The following is a 24,333-nucleotide window of genomic DNA, read 5'->3' as shown; positions in this document are numbered from 1 at the left end:
TCTCACACCTAAAGACTGCAGCATAGTTCTTAGTCTACAACTATGCACAGATAGGCTACATTAGATTATAATTAAACCATTTCCAGACTGTTGCCCATATTACAAGTATTAATTCAAGACCAAACATGAACGTATTATATTCACAACATATATTTTACAGAAGTGCTCATCAAACCAGTTACTCTGTTGGTTTGAGTTTTCGCTGTGTGATAATTAGTTGAGACTGGCACCTTGTGTAGTGAAGGAAAGTCCTTTGTCTGAGATGGGGGTCGCCATTTGGGCATAGCCATTTTGCAGCTTTGGCCCAAAATCCTGGTCTTTACATAGGCAAGGTAATTTATCACTAAATTAACACTACAGATAGAAACACTTGCCCAAGGCATTTTCCTTCTTGCTCAACCATAGTAAGCAGTTCCATTAACGTATTTATGTGTTTCCTGTATTTGCTTTCCGAGCTGAACACACTTTGCATCTAATCCAACACACTTTTTTCATTGCAAGTGGCAATGGCGGGCCTGAGCAACTGCAGTCCATGACCCGTGACATTTCGGAATCCAACAAAGCACTGACATGTGGTGCGTTTGTCAAATATACATCTGATGTGTGTGCTATTTGTTTAGCATGTTTTCTACATCGGAAGCACTTGCTCACTTCCCGTTGGGTGTGACGTTTTACACCGATGGTAGTCACTAGATGGCACTACATCACAAATATGTAGGGTACAATGATACACTTCCAAGTTATTAGTTTATGACATACATTTTGTGGTAGATAACAGTTGACTAGTTATCCTAAAAACTGCTTTCAGCCTACCCACTCAGAGTACCTGCGTGAAGCTGGCCCCCCATGTTATTCAAAAATTATTAAAAACACTGCTATTCGTTTGTGCTACGTTTGTGCTGGTTTGTACCGTAAAAAATATTGTTTGTGCTGTTAAGGGTTTTAAGTAATTAAACGTTACATTTTCTGGCCAGTGACGTCACTCAGCCCCCCGTCAATGTCCAAATCTTCCCAAAATAGTCTCAATCGTTTGTACTACGTTTGTGCTCATTTGTGCCGTCAAAAGAAACATTTGTGCTACTATGTTTTCTAAGTTATTATGGTTTATTTATTACTCGTGTGCTATGTTTGTGCTGATTTGTGCCGTTAAAAATAACATTGTGCAGCTATGTTTTTTTAAGTTATCACGCTTTGTCACAGGTGTGACGTCATTTAGCCCCTCATCAGTGTCCAAATCTCAAAATAGTTGCAATTGTTTGGGCTACCTGCGTGCCAAATACAGGCCTGATAGCGCTCCAGCGCCACACCGGATTTACCGAAGTGTACATAATGGTGGTTGCTATGCAAAATAAAGTGGTTGCTATGCTGATTGCTAGGGTAATCATGTTGGTTGCTAGGTTGTAACTGTGGAGTGGTTCTTAGGCAGATACTATGGGTATTTGAAGTGTTGCTAAGCTTTTGCTAGGTAACTGAATTGGTTGCTATGCTGGTTACTAGGTTAATGATGGTTGCTAAGTTGTCATTGTGAATGGTTGCTAGGCTGTTGCTAGGGTACTTATGGTGGTTGCCATGCTGGTTACTAGGTTAATCATGTTGGTTGCTAGGAAATGTTAAGTCTATGGGGAAAATGTTAATAGCTTTTAATCAAAAGTCCCGCCCCCATTCATTTCAATAGCCCATGCTAGGCTAGCTACTTCAGCCAAAAAAGCATGAAATTGCCCGCAGCCATCTTTACGAAAATGGCGTTTTATGGGTGTTCGTTTCCGGCACCAGCTAGAATTAGCCTATTAGATTCCACGTTACAGACGGAGACAACGTAAGGTTCAACGGTATGTCGCTGATGAAGATTGGACATTCCCTCAGAGGAAAAGAAGTTGTTCGGGAACGCGCTTCACCTCGTTATAAGCGCAAATTCATTTAATTGGTTGGGATAACATTTTGGGAATGGTGGTAAAGTTTGCCCTGTCTCTGAAGTCCTAGGTTATTTAATGTGATGTTCATATGTGATAATAAACTATGCGAATCAATATTGTGTCACTTTAGGCTTCACAAATAATGCATACCTGTCAACATTTAGCTTTCCAAAAACGGGAGATTTTTTTTTTTCGGGGAGGGGGTCAGTGTTTATACCGGATCTGTGTTTGCATATTTAATACGTTTCATACACATGTTTCAACACTGAATTTCGGTCGTTGCTTTTACCTTACGCATGCCAGTTATGTATCCACCAGCTGCCTGCCTGCAGCCTACTTCCAAAACTCCAAAGCTGCTTGCTGTCAGATTTGGTTCCGAGGGCACAAGTTCAGTGTATCAACAACACTCAATAAGAGTTTATGTGATGTGTTATTCAATTAAATTCCCAACAATTTCACAACAGCTAGTTCTGGAGTAGCCCATTCAACTAGCCCGCTTGCTTACGACGAGACTCAGGCTGCGCAGTCGGCACCCGCTTCCCTTATTTGGGTTTTGGGTTGCCAGGTTTTAGCCTATGACAAAACGGTTGAAATTGAAACTAAGTGATCGTGTATGTGTAGGGTGTATTTCATACACAATCTGGCAACCTGAATAGAATGATTTTAAAATGAAGTTTGATGGCCATGCAAATTACAGGAGTTGTCCGGGAGAAATAACAAAATGGGAGGGTGCTGGGAGATGACCTTGAAATACGGGAGAAACCCGGGAAAAACGGGAGTGTTGACAGGTATGAAATAATGATCCCTAAATACTATATTTGGACAGGTTGTAGGCCTATTACGCAATAGGCTATCCAACGAAAATGACTATTAATTAAGTAGACATGGTATGTAGGAAACATGTGGATAGCTGGGATTCTTGCTGCACCCAGTGTGAATTTGCAGCTTGTTAAGCCTAGGCTACATTTGCAGGCAGACGAAATGAAGCCAATGCAAGTTAAACTTCCGATAGAAGCGCACATCCCTCGGGTATTGTGGTTCGAGCAGGCATAGAGTCTGCAACTGGTGTTGGACATTTGGCCTGAACATTTAAATCAAATGCATAGCCTAATCATGTCAATGTTGCAAGAAAGCAAACGAAATAAGTCATTGACATTTGTTTCGTTTTAAATCACTTGGGGAGACATAGGTTACATGATCCAGACGTTGCGTTCTACAGAACTACAGCCTGTGCGTTTTAAAATAGTCTTCATACACAACGCAATGAGTAGGCTAATAATTGGATATAGGTCATTGCTGTGCATCTGCCAAAGTGTATGGTCATAGTCAGTTACTTTAAGGTAATTGGCACCCCGCATATACGGCAAATACCATGTAGGCATTAAGTCAAGTATCAGTAGCTTAATCCAAGTAGTAAGTTGTTTTATTTGTCGTCTTCCAGAAATGCAAACCAACGTGGACGCTGAGGAGGACGCCGCCCAACACTAAACTTCGTGCAGGAGCGGGTCATCTACCAATCAGCATGTAAAAACTGGTGCCGGAAGTTGCAACCATGTAACCAATGTAAGCCATGTTTTCAAAAATGTCGGCGGCCAAATGCCATGCTAAGTGGCTGAAGCTAACCCTTCAAATCCTGACCCCCTGGATGAAACTCACGTATGTCCAAAACGGTTACTTTTCAGGAAGTGAAAAAAACATTGTAATTTCAAAGCAGTTGAACGTAGCATTGTGATACTTGGTACGGCATCTTTAAATGTAATCATATTCTTGCCAGTGTGATGATATAATCCACATTGACCAAAATCAAGTTTTATGGACATATGTGGATATTTTACAGTATTGGTGGTCGATACGTGTTCTTCCGATCATTAATTAGAATGGCTAAGTCGCGTTTCATATTGACAGATGAATAGGCTACGCTCAGTTTATTAAATAGGCTACGTCCAACCTGAAATATATCTTGCAAACTATGAAGGGACAATGAATCAGTAGGCTACACTGACATTGCAATGCTAGACAGAGACTTCGACTTACGTCTCAGGCATCGGGGGAAACTTTTACCCTCAATAAAGTTAGGCCTAATGTAAAGGAAAGCCATTGTCTCACCAGGCTATCATCAAAACAATGTTTATTTGGCACTGTATTGCAGAAAAGAAAAGTAGAAATGAAGTTGCAGTTTCAGTAAACTCCAGTTAACCAGTTTCTTCTTCAGGTGAGTCAAGCAGTTACGACTAATTAGATTCAATACTGCTACTACAGGTGGAATTATAAAATAGCAACAGGCCTTAATGCAAGATTTGAATCATGTCTTTCCTATCAGAATTGGCTGATAGAAATTCCAAGAGTTCAACAGATAAGACCAAGTCATTTTAAAACATGCACATAAACAATTACATGTTAATACTCAATAAATAGAACGTCTAATTAATAAATGTTAATTGTTTGCATACTGGTCACTACAGGTGTAGGGAATTGTTTGTTGCAAGTAAAAAAAAATGGTTGTTAACCTGTCCTGTTATCAAGTCAGTTAAAAATATATTTCATGGTGTGTATGTGTGTTAATTTGTTGTGTATTAGTCACTACAGGTGTAGGGAATTGTTGTAAGTGTGATGGTGCATGCATAGCATGTGGATCTCCATGGCAAGGAGACGCAGGTAGTAGTGGGGTGTGTGAGACACCCATGTGCACCAAGTGCATTGATAGGCCTCCTGAACGGGAGGAGACTGTGACAGGGTTATTCCCATAGTGGTTGAGGGCAGTGGCGCAAAAAGTGGGTATGCACAATATGCAGCGCATAGGGGCACAGCTCCATGGGGTCGCCAAAGTGATGGTAAAAAAATGAAATAATAAATTTGGTATTTTCTATATGTAACTACTGTTGTTCTTTTTTAAATCGTTTTCTCAATGTTCTATAACATTTTAGAGGACTAACAGGCTAGAGTAGGCGCCCTATCTCATAAGATTCAATCATAGAATTTTGACATAGAAGAGGGAGTGGGGGCCCGTGGCTGGGCGAAAGCAGATAGGCCTCTGGTAGTAGTGAGTTGCCGTCTATGGAAAAAGATGTACAGCAAAAAAAAAGCTGTTGACAACTAAAAATAGAAAAAGAAAGAGGGAAAAGGAGATGGCATGGCAAGGGATGCAACAGCAGTTAAATAAGTGGACGGTGAAAGACAACAGGTAGGATTTAAAGTGATGACGTCTGTACTTAAAGGCTTGCAAATATGAACGTTACAGACTAATTAGCGTTTGTTAAGCATAATGCCGATTGAAACAGTCCATTCCATTCAGATAGCTAGGTGGCTACCATGCTCATACTGCACTTTTAATGGCCAACTGCAAACAGAAATGTCATGCTAGCAGCAACTCATTACATGTTTCCATATCCTAACAATGAAGGCTTCTTGTAATAACTTAATATTGTGTTGTCAATGTGGTGCAAACAAACAAGGCTAGAGTGCCTAACAGCCTTATCCATTGTGAGCAATAGCTGGCAAAAGGATGTTATGAGAACCGTTTAGACCGTTTAGTGGCAATGCACTTTATCAATACTTATCAAGTATAACATCAAGTTAAACATCAAAGTGGCAGCATTTCTTTAAAAACATATTCAACCATATTCAATAGACACTAATGCAGTAATAGTGTAAATTATTGGCCTTTTGTTTTGCTTTAGTTGTTTGTGTTTTTTTTGGGGGCCAATATTGTTGTTGCATACCCCTCAAAAATGGGTAGCTGCGCCCCTGGTTGAGGGTGTACTCTGATGGTGATGCCAACTAGACTAGACATTTGCATGCACTGTAATTATAATAATAAAAAAGAAAAAGCCTTGGAATAGCAATATAGCGCATTGATAACAGTACAGTGTATTTTCATCAGAGCCGGACAGTAACGGAGTACATTTACTTGAGTACAGTACTTGAGTACAATTTTGAGGGATCTGTACTTTACTCGAGTATCATTTTTGGGGAGTACACATAACTTTACTCAAGTACATTTGAGAGGCAAATATTGTACTCTTTACTCCACTACATTTCTATCCATAACTGTGAGTACCCGTTACTACTTCTAAAAAAAAAAAGAAAAATCTTGGAAACCCTCAATTTGTTGTTTCCCTCTCAAACGTGATTGGATTGTGCAGGTGCCACTGATTGGGACAGCCTATCAGCAATCACCTTCAGCTTTCCGCCAAAGTCAACTCCATGGTCAGACCCTGGACAAAACAATGGATGAAGACGCAGCAGGTTCATCCCGGGAATGTGCCAACCTGTGGCCCCACCTCGCCAGACTATTTCAATTTTCTGAACAAGTTAATGATAGTTTTCGTTTCAAGTGTTTCAATTACAAAATAGTATTTTGTATTTGAAATACGTATTTTAAATACATGTATTAGAAATACTGCCCATCCCTGGCAACATGGTAAAAAGATGAAAATGACTTGATTTTACTTCCAATTCATTTTACATTCTCCAAGGTATAAACACTAACATTTTTCATAACTCCATGTAGGACGTTTCTGTACATAAATGTAAGCACTGTGGCAGTAGTAATGCAATATTTAGAAAATGTAGGCTACATTTGTACTCTTGATACTCAAGTACTTTAAAAAACAAGTACTTCAGTACTTTTACTTAAGTAGACATCTGACTGTTGTACTTTTACTTGTACTTGAGTAAAATTTAGCAAAGGGTATCTGTACTTTTACTCAAGTAATGAAGCTGTGTACTCTGTCCGCCTCTGATTTTCATGCACTGTAATTAGATATTAATTCCTGCTAAGATGTTTAACCTGACATTAATTAACAGAAAACACATCAGATTACCCTCATTCTGGCACAATTGACACATATGTATTTTTCATTATATCATTATGTCAGTAGTCACAAATAATATGACTCAAGTCTGAAAATATGAAATACTCATCACTTACAATGAAGTATTTTTCTAGCATGCTTTCATTTATACATCTCTGATGTTTTTAGCTTAGTCATCAATCATGAAACAAATGCACAAGAATGATCATGATGTTTTTATTTCAAGAGAGACTATGAACAATCATGATGCTTTTATTTCAAGTATGACTATGAAACATTTAGACAGCATAGGTTATGCTAATTGCTGATTCATGAAGACTTACTCTTGGTTGTGAAGTCCCATATATAACTATTGAGAATTTCTCCAAGAACATAGTATACACTGATAAGAATGGTCAGAGAAAAGAAAAATAGGACTTTGGACATTGTGCCAAGATACTCTAACAGTGGGTAAACCCATACTCCAGTCACATGATGGACCCAACACATCCTAAGAAGAAAAGAAAGTGAGAAAGTGTGAGTTCACATGAAAGTGGTTATAAAAACAAGTCATCAGCATTATTACACTACTGAATTAAATCCAAGGATTCCAACAGTACCTCCTTTTTGAAAAGCTGGCATACGGATCAAAAGTTACATGCAGTAACACAACATCCTAAAAGCCCAAACACATGTTTGCTAATGTCAGTGCCCCCTAGAGTTCAAAGGGCACCATCATTGTATGTGCAATGGATCCACAAGTCCACATAGCAAGTTTGGCTTTGATACATGAAAGCAAAGATTATACATAGGATAATGCAAGATATTTCATCAGGAGGAGCCACATCAGAAACCCAGATCGCACGGGTTTTACATCATCGATACATCATAATAGAAAACAGTTGTCTGGTCCTTGTATCTTCACTGAATCGATGGGTGATCGCGTCGCCAGTAGTGTGTGTAGTAAAGCATTTTACACTGCATGAAAAGTGGGATTTTCGTCAGTATGCGGCACTGTAGATTGTCGTGGAAGTTCAGGTATACGACTGTATACGGCAATTTGCAGGCAACACCGAAAACTGCCGTGAATTGTCGGAAATTGACGTGGGCCTTGCTTGGCAGTCGTCCCCCCATGACACACCCCTCCTCCTAAAAAGAAAAGCTCTGGAATAAATAGATCAGGCACAGTATAGCCTAAGTATAGACTCTTAAATTTTAGCTTGAATTGATTTATTTAATGAAAGTATGACTGTGACCTTTTCTTTGGTCTTGCTTAAACTCCCAGCAATGCGCTCAACAGGCAGAAATGATGCTGGGTATGACATGTCTGTTCCCTGCAAACTCCAATAATGTAACCAAACTTTCGGATTTCCCCTTCACACCAACACAATGAGAATTTCAGAGGCAAATATATAAATGATTGTCTTTATCATCATTCAATAAAAATATGCAATTCAATAAATATGTATACAAATAGATATTTTCCTAGGTAGTAGGCTGTTTACACAGTCCAAAACAGTCTCAGTCCATACGCCACAGTGTCCATTTGCAGAGAACATTTCAATAAGCGCAAGTTCAACCGTTACGCCCCCAGCAGGGGAGACAGTTCCTCTGGTGAGCAGTGGAAGACCCGCCCGTCGCTTTCGCCAGTAGAACAGCTGATAGGGTAAACAACGAGTCAGTGTGCAGCTTGCCCATAGACAGTAAAAAGGGCTTGCCCGGCAAATTCAAACAGAAAGGCTACAGTTTGGTTACTTCACTTTAGACCCTGAAGCCGTTGCCATTTGCACCATTTAGAGTTTCAGCCACAGCCAGCAAATAATTTTGTAAGCCAAAATATATAGTCTAAGCCATGCATTGCTAGGGAAATATTGAGATCTAATAAATCAATATAATAGACATCTGTACACAGGGGTTAAAGTGTGTGTGTGTGTGGGTGGGGACGCAGTTCCGCCACCTCAGATATATTAATAAAAAATATATTCTTTCACACTAACAATATAGCGCAATGATATTGTTAAAATAAATAATGAGTTAATTTTTCGTGTGTACCGAGGTGACCAAGAAGCTAGCAATTCTTGTCCAAAAAGTATTGCTACACCACGATACTCATATTGTCCAACGGTGAGTCATTTTTCCCTGTTGCATCAACCACCTGCCAAATCCCACTTTAACCACTGTCTGTACATGAAGTGGCAGCTTCAGCCATTAGTAGCTATGAAAATTTTGCCGGCCCCCTTTGCTTGGAGGAATGGTGAGCGTTGGATCATCTAGTGCCAAGCCAGTTCTCCGGGCTAGGAGAAGGGACATCAGTCGTCGGGAAATCAGCACTGTGGTAGCCGATCACCCATAGCCCTACGGGTTCACCCGGAGACAAATTGTAGGCGCTACGAACCGGAGCAAGGGTAAGATTTAAAGAATGCTTTCATTCTGCTGTAGACTATAAAGAAATAGATCCGTTAATAGATAGGCCTACTGATCTTAACCGTACATTTTGTTTTCACAGACTAACCTCGCCTCATTAAGAGGCCGACCTCCTATTTGCTCGGAGCTATGTCTGCAAGTCCGGATTTACACAATGCTGATAATGACGCCATTGTGTGTAAGTAACTTTTACTGTTTTCTCCTTCCTTGTTTAATTTTACTGTGACTTACAGCCCTACATTTTTGTATTCATACCACTCTCATTTAATTATTTTCCAGCTGCCTGTAAGACCTATTAGGCCTACAAGACAGTAGGCTATGCAGGAGCTTCAGGTAGGCGACAAACTAAGACTTTCATCACAGGCGGAAGCTGTGAAGAGTTCAGCTCGGAGTCGATCAAGAAGGAGGGTCTGAGAAATCCGTTTTTGGTGACTATTTTTCAGGTGCATTATATGTGTTGTGTCCATATGCAGTGCATCGTGCAGTACTGATTGTCTTTATTGATTGTTTTTAGGCTACAGCTGCTGGAAGCGAGACAGAGTGTGCTAGCTGAGGAAGAGGTGGACCTTTGGAAGTGCACCAACATTGACCTGATATCTGATGAGAAAGACGGCATTGTTGGAGGAGTGTCTGGATGGATTATGGGCAATTCCGCGCAAAACTCACTTCCCTAACGCCAACACAATGCCTTGGTATATTTAGTTGCTGTTATGCGTGGAATTGCCCTTATACGACCTCTATCCTTTCGCTGCCATTCATATGCTAATTCGAACCATAGTACTCCGCGAGCTCTCCACATACCTCACAGTTTGTTTCCGACAATATGTGGCACAGACAAACGTTTACAGGCTGTAAATTGTCGTAAACTGCCGAAAATTAGGGAGATTTCCGGGTGTTTACGGGGACGAAAATCCCACTTTTCATGCAGTGTAACAGAATTCCACCATTGTGTTTGACTGTCGGATCGCCGGCCGTGTGTGATGGGCTTTATGCAGACCAGAGGCAGCGACTGTTCCATTCATAGCTCAGAATTTCACCACATAAGATCTTGGTTCTGGAGATAGGAATGTGAATATTGTGCACGTTTTCATGATAATCATTTAGCATTTTTTTGAGCATTCCAGTCTGGAGAAAATCAACCTAACAAGTGTGTGCCTGTTGTTTTTTCTGCTGCTGATGGCCAGTTGCTACGTACGCAGACAGGACTCAATCCCCATTTTGCGTCCATAGACATGAACTATGATGAACTATCTTGCTCCGCGTATAATCTTTGATGAAAGTGTTGCTGAGACATGACCTGACTTCCTGTTTGCCAGCTTTGCTGCTACTTTGTAACCTTACTACTGTGTTCCCTCATTTTCATTTCATTTATTTATTTAAAGAACAGTGCACATTAATCAACATTTCTGTAAATATGACAGCGTTAGCCAGCAGGCTAATTTTCAACTGTAGTCCATTGGCAATATGTTATACTAGGCACATAGTGGCTGGGTCTCGTTCATTCACATCTACGTTTGTGTGGAATCACACACATATACACACACTTTCACACTGACAAACACACACACACGTAAATACACATACACAAACACATATGCACGTGCACACACCTACACATATACTCACACGCACACATACACACACCTTCACAAACACAAAAACAGAGGCACATGCACACACACACACATATACTCACACGCACACATACACATACACACACCTTCACATACACACACATATTCACTTTCACACACACACACACAGTACCCTCCAGAATTATTGGCCCTTTTGGCTTTGACCCTTCTTGTAAATAGCCCCAGTGTTATGCTTCCAGTCCAGTTTATTGTCTATGTGAACCCCCAGATATTTATAGTTCTCCACCACCTCCACCTCTTCCCCTAGGACGGTGATGGTGTTTGGCTTAGTCCTGTTCCTGCTGAAGTCCACCACCATCTCTTTGGTCTTGGCCACATTTAAGAGCAGGTGGTAGCTACCGTACCACTCCACAAAGCGATCCACCATCTGCCGGTACACTGCAAGAAATGAAATCTAACCAAGTGTTAATAATCTTCTATTAAGATCAAAGAATCTATTTGGTATTGTTTTTAGTATGGAAAGACTTACTAGTGCTCTCCCGTAAGATCATTTTGACTTAATTTAAGAAGACCTTGACTTATTTTAAGGAGTCTTATCAAGACAAATTTGCTTGTTTTTAGGACAAATTTGCTTAAGCAAATTTGTCTGCCAGTGCGTTGTTTTCAAGTCAAGTCAAGTCAAGTCAAGTTTATTTATATAGCACATTTCATACACAGAGGTCATTCAATGTGCTTTACATAAACAAAACCAAACAATAATAACAAATAAAAGCATAGAAGGGCAATATAGTCAAAGAATAGTTAAAAGGTAAAGATCATAATAAAAAGAAAACATAAAACACAAGGTAAAATCATTTAAAAATAAAGAATAATTAGTAAGCAAAAACAAAGGCAAAAGTAGTAAAAAAAGTAATAAAAGACAAAGTAGAATAATTATCAAGGCAGATTCAGAATTTGTAACTCGGCAGAAAGCATCTGAGAACAGTTTGGTCTTAAGTCTAGATTTAAAACTGGCTACAGCTGAGCCGCATAGCAGCTAAAAGCTGCTTCACCATGTTTAGTTCTAACTGTAGGTTTTACTAGCAGGTTTTTCACCTGGGACCTGAGAGGACGAGAAGGTGTGTACTGCTGAAGCATGTCTGACAAGTATTAAGGTCCTGCTCCATTTACTGATTTATAAACAAGCAATAGTGCTTTAAAGTCAATTCTGTGACTTACTGGAAGCCAGTGCAAGGACTTAAGAATTGGAGTAATGTGGTCAGTTCTTTTAGTTTTTGTTAGAGTCCTAGCTGCTGCATTTTGTATCACCTGAAGCTGTTTAATAGTCTTTTTAGGAAGGCCTGTGAACAGTCCATTGCAGTAATCAACCCTGCTGGAGATAAATGCATGAATGAATTTTTCTAAGTCATGTTTTGACATCAGCCCTCTGAGTTTGGCAATATTTTTGAGGTGGTAAAAAGCTGATTTAGTTATCGCTTTCATGTGGCTGTTGAAATTTAGATCACTGTCAATTAATACACCAAGATTTTTAACAGTATCCTTTGCCTTCAACCCTTTTTGTGTCAAGGAGAGTGGCAACCCTAAGTCTTTCCTCATTTTACCAAATATAATTACTTCAGTTTTTCTTTGTTCAGCTGAAGAAAATTTTTGAGACATCCAGGTGTTGATTTGTTCTATACACTGACACATAGATTCAAGAGGACCATAGTCGTTTGGTGATAGAGCTAAGTAAATTTGTGTGTCATCTGCATAGCTATGAAATGAAATCAAATTATTTTGAATGATTTGTCCAAGTGGGAGCATATAGAGGTTGAATAATAGTGGCCCCAAGATCGACCCCTGGGGAACACCACAGGTCAAGGACGTTGGTGTTGAGGTACACCAAAGAAGCTCCTTTCTTGTAGATATGATTATAGCCAGCTGATAACTATGCCTGTAAATCCAACCCAGTGTTCTAGTCTGTGTAGTAAAATATTGTGATCAACAGTGTCAAATGCTGCACTAAGGTCCAGTAGCACTAGGACTGATGTTTTACCTGAATCTGTGTTGAGGCGTATGTCATTGGAAACTTTAATGAGAGCTGCTTCAGTGCTGTGATTTGCCCGAAAACAGACTTAAAGTAATCAAAATACCCATTTGATGTTAGGAAGGTGGTTAATTGATTAAAGACTATTTTTTCAATAATTTTGCCAATAAAAGGTAGATTGGATATGGGCCTGTAATTGTTTAGCATGGAGGCATCCAGGTTATTCTTCTTGAGAGTGGCTTTACAACAGCTGTTTTCAGTGACTTAGGAAAAGTGCCAGACAGCAGTGATACATTTACAAATTGAAGGACATCTGCCGCTATGAGGTGAAAAACAGTTTTGAAGAAATTGGTAGGCAGAGTGTCACATGTGGACACATGTGGAAGAGCTGAGATTCTGTACCATTTTTTCAAGTGTTTCGTAGTCTATCAAGCTGAACTCTGACATCAAGTTTAGTTTCCCTCTGTTGCTGGAAGTTCAGGTTGTTGAATTTGTAATTGAGCAGATATGTCGAGTCTGATTTTGTCAATTTTACCTTCAAAAAAAGATGAAAACTCATTGCATTTATTAGTTGAGAGAAGTTCAGGCGCTAATTGTGAGGGGGGATTTGTTAACTTATCAACAGTTGAAAATAGAATATGAGTGTTATTTGAACTTCTATTGATAATGTTAGAAAAGAAAGACTGTCTTGCTTTGCATATTTCAGAGTTATATGTGCGGAGCATCTCTTTATGGATTTCATAGTGGATCTGAAGTTTGTATTTACGCCATTTTCTTTGTCTTCCTACACTCTCTTTTTAGAAGTTTAACTGCTGGATTTTGCCTCCATGGTGCTTTCTGTTTGTCCTTAACTTTCTTGAATTGTAATGGAGCAATGTCATCCATAATGTTTGCCATTTTTGCATTAAAGTGATCAAATAAGTCTTCAGAGTCTGACAGTTGACTTGACTTTAGTGAAAGTGCTTGCTCAAAGAGAGCACTTGTCTGATCATTTATGATTCTCCTTTTTACCATCATAGCTGTGTTTTGAGTGTGTGGGGACATAGACACATCAAAGAACACGCAGAAATGATCAGATAAGGCCAGGTCTTTAACAGCTGTATAGACATCGAGACCCTTTGTGATAACAAGGTTGAGGGTATGGCCGAGAGAGTGTGTTGGCCCCTGTACATGCTGTGTTAGGGAGAAAGTATCGATTAGTGCAATGAATTCCTTGGCATAATTGTTTTCAGGATTATCCACATGCAAGTTTAGATCCCCTGATATAATAAGACAGTCAAACTCTATGCAAACAACTGATAGCAGTTCACCTAGCTCTTCAAGAAAAACTTTAGCTGAATGTTTTGGAGGCCTGTAAATTGTCAGTAATAGAATCTGAGGAGAAGACTTAATGCATGCACACAGATATTCAAATGAAGTAAAGTCACCGAATGACGACTGATTGTACTGAAAAGACGTCTTGAAAAGAAGTAGCAGCACTGTTTGCTTGATCTAACCATGTCTCAGTTAAAAGTAAAAAATCAAGGTTGTGTGTGCAAATTAGATCATAAATTAAGAATGATTTGTTTGAAAGAGATCTGATATTTAGGAGTGCTAGTTTTGCTGTAAGTGTTGGGGAAATATGATCCATGGGGGAAATCTGAGGTTGATGTGGTACGGGTAGGAGATTGGACTGGTTTACCCTATAAGCTCGATGCATTTGTGTTCTATTTCTTGTCAATACAGGAATAGAGAATGTCATGGGCTTACTGGATGAGATGTCTTAAAATAAGTCAAACTTTTCTTAAATTAAGTCAAATGATTTCATGAGAAAGCACTAGTTAAGTCTCTTTATACTGAAAACAATACCAACTATTTTTTTTTATCTTGATATAAGATTAATAACACTTGGTTAGATTGTGTTAGATAAGCAGTTTTTGCAGTGTACTCTGTTTCTACCCCCCCACCAATGCAGAGTCATGTGAGAACTTCTACAGATGGCAAGACTCAGAGTTGTGTTGGAAGTCAGAGGTGTAGAGTGTGAAAAGGAAAGGGGATAGCACAGTCCCCTGAGGTGCTCCTGTACTGCTGACCAGGCTTGGAATTTCACCATTCTGGGGGCAAGGCCACTTGGCCTTCAGTTGGGCATATTTGGTGGGGGGCATAAAGGCCACATGTCAGGGCACCAAGGCCAAAGTTAACTATACAGTAGTAGGCAATAAAAATGATCAAAGTTGTATTTAGCCTATTCACTGCAGTAGACCTGCATCACTGTATGAAACATTACAAAAACATGAAACATGACATATTACATAGAATTGTAAATCATCTGATCATCTAATATGTACAGATATCTAGGCTATATTTAATATTTATTTTATATTTGGCCTTATGAAATCATGTATAGAACAATTTAAGTACAGCTCAGCTTTAAAAAAACTCAAATAGCCTAGATGCATGCTTAGCATTTTGTGATCATTCAGGCTACTTTCACAAACTCTTAGTCAGCCATCCTCTGATTTACCAATAGCTAGGCAATATTTGTTACATTTATTTTGTATTTGCCCCGTTATGAAATCATGTGGAACAATTTAAACACATTGTAAAACTTAAAGCCCAAATTTGGAGACATCCATGCATGTCAAAATTTACTGCAAATTCAAAACTGAAATGGCTAACTGTACAGGGGACTGCTTTACACCTTTGTGTTCGGTAAGGTCTGCTGTTTATTCTGATATACGGTTCGTCATGTATTAAAAGAAGGGTTTGTGAAGTATTCCACCGAGATGAATGGGTAGGGAGATCATGGACATAAAACCAGAATGTATGATAAAATTGAATTATATAATTTACTTTTCTCGCGAACCATTCAACACAGCAATTATCGGCTAACATTGTTTAAAAGCTGAGAAAAAGCTCTTTCATGTGATACTTGTGATGTCTGTGTGATGAGTAGGCTACTTTGCCAGTAGTTCAACTGAGAAGAATGGGTGAATTTGCTCCACTGCGTAAAATACTAAATTAATTTGCGCTGTGAATGCTAAGATTATTTTGACATGCCACAGAAATCGCTATTAGTAGGACGCAAAGCAGAATATTGAAAGAAGGGGGCACCAAGGCCACCGTGGCCTGTAAACCTCTGATTTTCAAAGGGACATCACGGCCAACGCAAGGGGCGACGGCCATGGCCGTCGTGGCAGCCGTGAAATTCCTACCCTGCTGCTGAACACCCGCTCAGACACACAGCCCCCCAGCCGAACAAACTGTGGCCTATCTGAGAGGTAGTCCATAATCCAGAAAGTGAGGGTGCATCCTCTGCATCTTCTCCCCCAGCAGCCTAGACTGGATGGTGTTAACCCTCTATCCACCCAAGTCGAAATATTGTGACAAGCGTCATTACTGAATAAAACAGACGATAGACCCGAGTACAGTGCAAAATCTCATTTGTACTCTTGACCACTAGTTGGCAGACACCCTTCGATTCAAGCTCAATCTTTTTTTTTCAAAGTTTTCAGGAAGCACGCAAGAAACACACAAAGAAGATGCGCATTTCCTCCATAAAGTGGAAGCGATGCGGGCCATAGTTTTGCACAAATTGAAACAGAAATACACCAAATGTTGAAAATTCACGTGTGATGAAGTCTTAGGTCTGTTATTCACCTATTCTGATTCTGAAGGACAATATCTGCCTTTTGGAGAATATGATCGATCGTCTATTGACTGATAGTCACAGTCGGTCTGTGAATGGAGGTGCGTCTTTGCAACGGTGTCCACTAAGCATACCATGCTTATTTCGACCCTCTGCCCAACATAGCTAGAGGTGCCAGTGGCAAAAGTGGTGACCAGGCTACTTATTGTATAGTAGCATAGGGTTTGTGATTATAGTAATAGTTTACTATTGTTGGTTTACATGTGACTGTTTTCCTGTTCATTTTTTATGTGGGTGAAATGACAAAAAAGAAAGTAAAACTGCTCAAATATGTTCAACATCTAGTATTTACTGAAATGTGCATAATTAACGTTGGTTACCATCCAGTGACATCATAATATGCTAATTAGATGAGTAAATTTACCCCATTTACAATGATTTTCACATTTTCAGTAGGACTTTATCTCTGACCACTTGCAAGCCATGGCCCTTTGAAATTTTGATGTAAAAATCCAATTTATTTTTTTAAACCCTGGCGGCTAAAGGGTTAAATGCACTAGAGAAATAAAAAAACATGATTCTTACAGTGCCGCCTGCTCTTTCCAGGTGAGAGTGGACTCTCTGGAGCAGGTAGATGATGGCATCCTCCACTCCCACCTTGGGACAGTAGGCAAACTGTAGGGGGTCCAGGGAGGGGGCCACCAGTGGTCTCAGATGGGCCAAAACCTGTCTCTCCAGCACCTTCATGACATGTGATGTCAAGGCAACTGGTCTATAACCGTTGAGGGCTGATGGAGAGGGCTTCTTTGGGACCGGAACCAGACAGGATGTTTTCCACAGCACAGGTACCTTCCCCTGCACAAGGCTAAGGTTGAATAGGTGCTGCAGAACCCAGCACAGCTGGTCAGCGCAGGACTTCAGTACCCTGGGACTGATGCCATCTGGGCCTGCAGCCTTATTCAGGTGGAGTTTTACCAGCTGCCTTTTCACCAGGTTGCTGGTGACGGACAAACAGGTGGGAGGGCTGGAGGAGAGGGAGGAGGAGGGGACATGTGTGGAGGTGGAGACAGTGGGGCTTGTGGAGCTGGCGGTGGAGGTAGATGCTGACGCTGAATCGGTTGAAAAACGTGTTCAGCTCATTGGCCCTGCCAAGGCCACCCTCCGCCTGACTCCCTTTCATCTTAAATCCAGTGATGGTCTTCATCCCGCTCCACACATCTCTCATGTTGTTCTGCTGGAGCTTGTTTTCCAGGTTACGCCTCCTGAGTGCCTCTTGGTCACCCTCCCTGAAAGCTCTTTTCTTTTTGTTTTAGTCCTTTCCAGTTCACTTGTGACCCAAGGCTTGTTGTTGGCAAAGCACCTCACCGTTCTTGTAGGTACTATGTTGTCGACACAGAAGGTGATGTACTCAGTCATGTATGTATGATGTAATACAGTCAGACATGGAGTCAATGTCATCTCCATGGGGTTCACAGAGCACATCCCAATCTGTGACCTCAAAGTACCCCTGCAGAAGTTCTATGGCTTCCGGTGTCCAGCGCCTCACAGCCTTTGTGGTCACTGGTTGCTGCTGCACAATGGGTGTGTAGGTGGGGGTGAGCAAGACCAGGTTGTGATCAGATCTGCCCAGGGGGGGAAGGGCAGTGGAGCTGTAGGCATCCTTCACATTTGCATACAGTAAGTCCAGTATTTTATTTTCCCTGGTATGACAGTCCACTATTGTTAAAATGTTGGAAGTGTTGCAGAGAGAGAAGCGTGATTAAAATCCCCAGAAATTGCTATGAATGCATTTGGATGTTGAGTGAGTAGTCTAGCAGTGACAGAGTTGATGACGTCACATGCAACATCGGCATCAGCTGAAGGCGGAATGTAAACAGTGACCGCCATGACACGAGGTAAATAGAATGGACGCAGGCTCACCTCTAACAGTTCGATGTTCAGATTGCAAACGGCTCCACTCCTTAACCGTGACATGCCCAGGATTACACCATCTGTTGTTCACAAGCACCGCGACTCCCCCTCCTTTCTTCTTACCGCTCAGCCTGCGATCCCGGTCAGCTCGCACCGTGGAGAAGCCATGGTTGGAGATGTTGGAGTCTGGAACATGCTCCTGCAGCCACGTCTTGGTAAAGCACATGAGGCTACATTCCCGGTACTCCCGCTGTGTCCTTGTCAATGCCGCAAGTTCATCGATCTTGTTTGGCAACGACCTCACATTCCCCATGACGATAGATGGAACAAAAGGTTTAAATTTCCTTCTCCTGGCTCTTCGTCACACACCGGCCCTGCACCCCCGGCGTCTTCTTCTCAACTCCTTGGGGATTTGATGTCTTGATCCCAGCAGTAGTGGTGGTTTGGAGAGCGCTATCAGCTGGTCCCGAAGGTATAGTATACTGCCCGTGTTGACATGATCTCCCGTGTATGTTATAAAAACAATAAAACAGTATAAAAGTCGCACAAGCCACTTAGCATCCATAGTATACTGACAGCTAGCCAGACGCCACTACTTATAAGATGCAACATAAAAGAATGCAACTAGGACACTTAAAAAAAAAACTCCACACAGAGCAAGAGCTGCTGCAACAGGCTGCCATCAGCACGGCGCCATCGAAAGTCAGGTGCATCTTCCTCAAAATCTGTTGATGTTCAAAACAAAACAGAGAGCTAGCTTGCTACTCCCTCCCCCTCTTTCCCGTAGTGATGGGACAACCGACTCTTATATGCAAGTCGGTTCAACCGGACGGTCGTTGGTTGGCCTACCGAGTTAATAGATTCGGTCACCCGGTTCGTAGCGGAGGGGGTTATATCGCGCGTTACTTCCCCCGCCATATCGCTCCAAGACATGTAGTCTCAAGCTGCAAATGTCATGCTCTCCGTGTCTCTGAAATTAGCTGACATACACACTCATATTGACCTACACTAGACTCAAGTACTGCCCATGGTTAGCCTACATTCGGTCTTGTTCAGTAGTCAGCTGTGCGCGGTATCCTCGTGAGCCTACCAATAACCTATGCACTTCTAACCAATAACTACCAAGATAACATAGCCTATGTCATATAATATTTCCCCCCTTTGTAATTTAGGATATGAATTTCAATGAACAATTCCAAGATGCACGAAACATAAAGGCTTTTGGGATCAGTTGATAACTCAACTTACCAAGAACCTAGACACCCGTTTGATTACTCATGCATTAACACAGTTACGGTCTCTAACCTGTTGTACAGTCCTCGTGACAGCCTACCCACCAACAAACATCTCATTTAACATAACTACCAAGATAACATGACGTGTATTTGTATTTTATATTTATCGGTAATGTAGCCTATGAACCTCTATGTAGGCTACGGTTACGAGGCCCGGAAAACCTAGCGAACTGTTTGACTCGTTTGACAGCCACGGTTATGAGGCCCAGAGCCATACAGGCTCATCATAGTTTGACTGATTATACTACCACTCCAGTAGAGGCGCTAATACGCGATACGATGAAAGAGTAGCGACGAGAACACTCGAGCACAGCAAATCAAGCCAGTGTTGCTCTATGTGAAAATGAATGATGTTAGGAACACTGAGTCGGTTTTTGACGTTTGGCACTCGATTCTCCCGGCTCAGTGACACGAACCGGGTTATTTAACCGACACTTCGGTCAGTTCGTCAACACTACTTTCCCGTGCAATTAAAACTCTCCTAAACACGCATCTCGTCGGCTATTGGTTGAAACACATTGTTCTGCTTTTGAGGGGTTGCCAACCCTTGTTGATAGCAATTGTTTTAGTGTACAGATCTCGGAGCCTAGGCTGCCTACAGAGACACGTTTTTTTGACGGCCTGCAGATCGTTAGGAAAGATTAGATGAATGTGATCATTTATGTTTGGGCCTTTTTTGGGCCTGAAATGGCTGATACAACCTTTAATTACCAATGCAAATGGCAGGAGTTACTGAATGGTACAGTGACTTTGTCTAGAACTGCGGTCTATTGTCAGATGAAATGAAAATTGCCCTTTTTGGCCAGAAACACTTTAGGTGTGTTTGGCATACATAGAAGAATGACTATACTGAAAAGAACCCCATGCCTAATGAGAATTATGGTGGAGGGGCTGTGATAATGTGGGGCTGTTTTTATTCCCAAAGGCGTTGGGAACATAATTATGGGACCTTGCACATCGGATATTCGGAAATTCCGACCTCTGATATAGGAAAAATGACTTGAACGCAAGGTCGGGTCGGATTTTTTGCTCGGAGACTCGTGTGGAAATCTTGTGGCCCAAAGTACCCGACTTGACGTCACAATCATGGCAGCCTCCATTGCGACCGGTAAGACAATTTTGTTGACTACGAAGATTAATTCATTTACTACTGTATGTGATACAGTATATTTGGATTCTTTATATAGTTAGTGAAGTTACAAAAGTCTACAAAAGACGTCTGTAACTTAATTTAGCCAAATACAGGACTCTGGTGTCATGCTCTGCTTACGTTAGGCTAGAAGTCACAGCCTTCACATGTGAAACGCCAGTCATATCGGCCTAGGCTACCTACTTACACTTTTAGTGTAGCCTAAGCATGCATAAGGATGTAGATCCAGGAATGCACTAATATTTTGTTCATAGTCCAGTTTGCAACAATTATTAGTTAACACTAAGTTGTAAACACTTCGAAAAAAAATATTTAAAACTGGATATACCAAAAAACGTTGATGTAATCGCTTCCTGCAAGGACTTTTACAGGCTTTTCCCAAATCACGGAAGAAACGGCGACGCAGTGGTATAGTAGCAGATAATTAGGCAAGTCTTATTTAAATAAACTCCTGGTGCACTTACAAACTTTCTAATGCCTCGTTATTGTACTAAAGGTCATAGTTGTACTACTGCAGAAGTTTCGTACCATTCAGGGCATTATTAGTGGGGTAATTCTGAGATAAAAGTAGGTTCCATCCACGACTGCAGAGCGTCATTAGTTTCTGACAGCTACTTTCGACCAGGGTTCGACCAAGGGAAAAAAGGTTCTGGGAGGGTGTTTGGCTCGGGGTCATGGTGCAAAGGACCCTAGGATGAAATTACTCCGAACCATCGCTTTAAGAGGGGAAATTGTATAGCCTATAACATTAGCTGAGTCACATATTTGGTCATAAGCCATCACGAAACCAAGTGTAACAAAGGCGAACACTGTGCTGAACGCTATTTGTCAATGAGAAACACACACGACATTCAAACTATTGATAAGATGTGCACTATGGAAACTGGTCTGTAGGCTAACATGGGACAAATAAATTACATTGACTCGCCATATCCTGACTCAGAAAAAAAAAACATTTTCTTGCTTATCGTTACCTTGCCGCAAACTCAGCAATCATAGGCCAGCTTGCAGGTACAGTAGCCTACAACGTCTTTTTCAATTCATAGAAGGGCGAGCCCACTATCTCTCCTGTGACATGGAGGTGCGCAAATAGTTTTTAATAGCCCATTCAACTTCGAAAAGCTTCGTTCACCCGATGCCAGTCACTGATCGCAATTTCAAAGATCGGGAAGGTTTGTTCAATCTTGTTAAGTTTTAAATGCAGTAGCCTATCTGTCCCCTTTGGAATTATATCTCGAGCCTATTAGGCTATGGCGTTATGTCCTGGGATTCATCATCGGATCATCGTTGTTTTTTGGACTTTTTGCTGTTTTCATGAATACAAAAGTTGGGTAACCCTCCCTCCTAGACTAAAAAAAGTTGGGTGACCCTCCCCTCAACAAAGAATAAAAAGACATGACCCTCCCCTATTTTCCTCTGGTGGTCCATTCCATAAATACCAAACAGTCCCTAAGAAGAATATCCCGCTTGTAAGTTCAGTGTATCTGACCCGCCGACCTTCAGTCTCACAAAGTCTCAGACATCGCAAGAAGCAGGATCGGTTTACATCCTGCATCCCCAGCACAGAGGCAGGCTAATGAAACGCCAGCAATTGTTGCAAATGTGTGTGTAATGGTAGAGCCGGCGAAGAAGTAGTGAAAACCCTTGACGAAAGATGCAAAGAAAAGGAAAAGAGCTTCAGACCAAGCAAGGGCTCGCACACGTAAAAAAAAAAAGACGCTAGGTGGAGTTACGTAGAGAAAAAGCATCAGGCTTGCCTGGTGTCTCTTTAAGATTGCAAATACAAATCCTGAAACATTTTTGCTCTTGCTCAACCAAGGCAAGCAATGCCCCATCTCTGATACACACACACACTCACCTTAACACACACACACACATGTACATACATACACTCACTCTCTCTCTCACTTCTGATCTCTGTGTCTGTCTATTGGCATTGTTTGTTTTTTTTATCATGATTTTACAAGATCTACAGCTGATCTACAGAGATCTATATTTACCGTAACATGGATTGGGTTTACATAATCTGTATACCTGGTGCTGTACACCTGCAAAATATCTTGGCTTTCCTAATAAGCTGAGAGACTACAGTGGCTACAGTATGGGTGATGTCATAAAGGTTTTAGAACTCTATCAGTAGTTCACAATAGAGTACCGAAGTGTACAAGGTACAAGGAAGTTTATTGTCACATGCATATAGTTACTGGAAGTAAGAAATGCAGTGAAATTATGTCTGGTGTCAGCCTATTTGTGCAAAGTTGGGGTGTGACGTTCCGTTTCCATGACAGCAGTCACTGGATCTAAACAAACTTTCGAAGTGGCTTAAATAATTAAGCAATATAGCACGAGTGAGAGTGGGGTTGGTCATGGATATTCCCACGGGTGTTGTTCGGCCGTAGCCACGAGGCCAGAGGCCGAGTAGTGCAGGCAACAACAGCCGTGGGAATATCCATGACCAATCCCACGATCACGAAATGCTATATTGCTTTATCTAATTCTACCACAAACTAAATAATCTGAAAACATCCCGTTATTGTTTAAAAATGTTAATTTCGACATCGTTCTTACGCACCAAAAAATAGTTCCCTTTTCAATAGACAGCGTCTTGGTTGCTAGGTAACCAACATTCCAGATCCCTCATTACGGGTCTTTGTGGTTTACGTGTCTTCTTGAAAGAAATGTTGAAAGTCGGGCTGAAATCACATTCATATCTAGGTTTGCTGCATGCATGTTACAAGGATGGGACATGTCATGTAAGGGACATGGTACTGCAAAAAACCGGAAACATAGTCTACATTGCAGAACCACTCAACTTTATTAATTTATGGTGAATAAATGTTACACTACTGTGCACAGCCTGACGTGACGATGCTAGCAGGTTAGCAGCGGTTAGCCAACTACAGTATGCTAACGTTAGTTATCTACAAGTCTCCTCTGAGTGACAATCATATTAAACACAATGCTGGCAATGCTGAGAACAATTAGCATCCTCGTTTATCTTACTTACATTGAGTTGACTGTGTGGCTTAATCCACAGATGTGGTGAAGCACTGTTTTGTTATGGTTTGCTAAGGAGTAACCATAGACAGTAAAAGATAGGGACCCATTGCTTGAAATAGTGGAGAGCTGGGATGAGAACATTGTGTCAAATCTTCGCATTGTATCGCGGAGTGATTTATTATTAGCTGTGCAAAGTCTGAGTTGAAATGTCCAGGGATATTCCAACTCATGGAACGTCTCTCGGCCAATCAGAAACAAATAAATAGTTCCATAGAACCCAATTGTTGTATAACATTGAATGTAGACTTGTGGCATCATTTCTGTTATGATTTTGGGACTTTTCTGGCCTCTGGTGGCCACTATTACCTTGTTTTCGTGTTTCTGGCTGTGTGATCATGTGTCCTGTGTTTTTTATGTGCCATGTGCTCCAGTTTTCCCCGCCTCTCGTTACTGCTGTACTGAGTCTTTGTCAAACTGCTTTGTTGGATTGCACTTTGTTTTGAGCTTTTGTATGGATCTTTTGAGCTTTTTGGAATGCTTTATTAAATCTGAACTTTTTACGTTACCTCCTCACCGACCTTGTCATAAAACTTGTTTA

General features: G+C 41.1%; 1 protein-coding gene across 2 annotated transcripts in view; it reads right to left on the bottom strand.

The window, feature by feature from the left end:
- Positions 1 to 6,929: 6,929 nt before the first annotated feature.
- The window catches only part of aig1 (androgen-induced 1 (H. sapiens)), a 117,252-nt gene continuing 99,848 nt past the window's right edge, over positions 6,930 to 24,333 (bottom strand). For both annotated transcript variants that reach the window (XM_048250358.1, XM_048250359.1), the window contains one exon: positions 6,930 to 7,217. In XM_048250358.1, the coding sequence (XP_048106315.1) occupies positions 7,037 to 7,217 (181 nt within the window). In that variant the 3' untranslated portion in view covers positions 6,930 to 7,036. The remainder of the gene's footprint in view (positions 7,218 to 24,333) is intronic.

This window comes from Alosa alosa, chromosome 8 (genome assembly GCF_017589495.1).
Source record: "Alosa alosa isolate M-15738 ecotype Scorff River chromosome 8, AALO_Geno_1.1, whole genome shotgun sequence".
NCBI classification, from domain to species: Eukaryota; Metazoa; Chordata; class Actinopteri; order Clupeiformes; family Clupeidae; genus Alosa; species Alosa alosa.
This window is presented reverse-complemented; position numbering and strand designations above follow the sequence as displayed.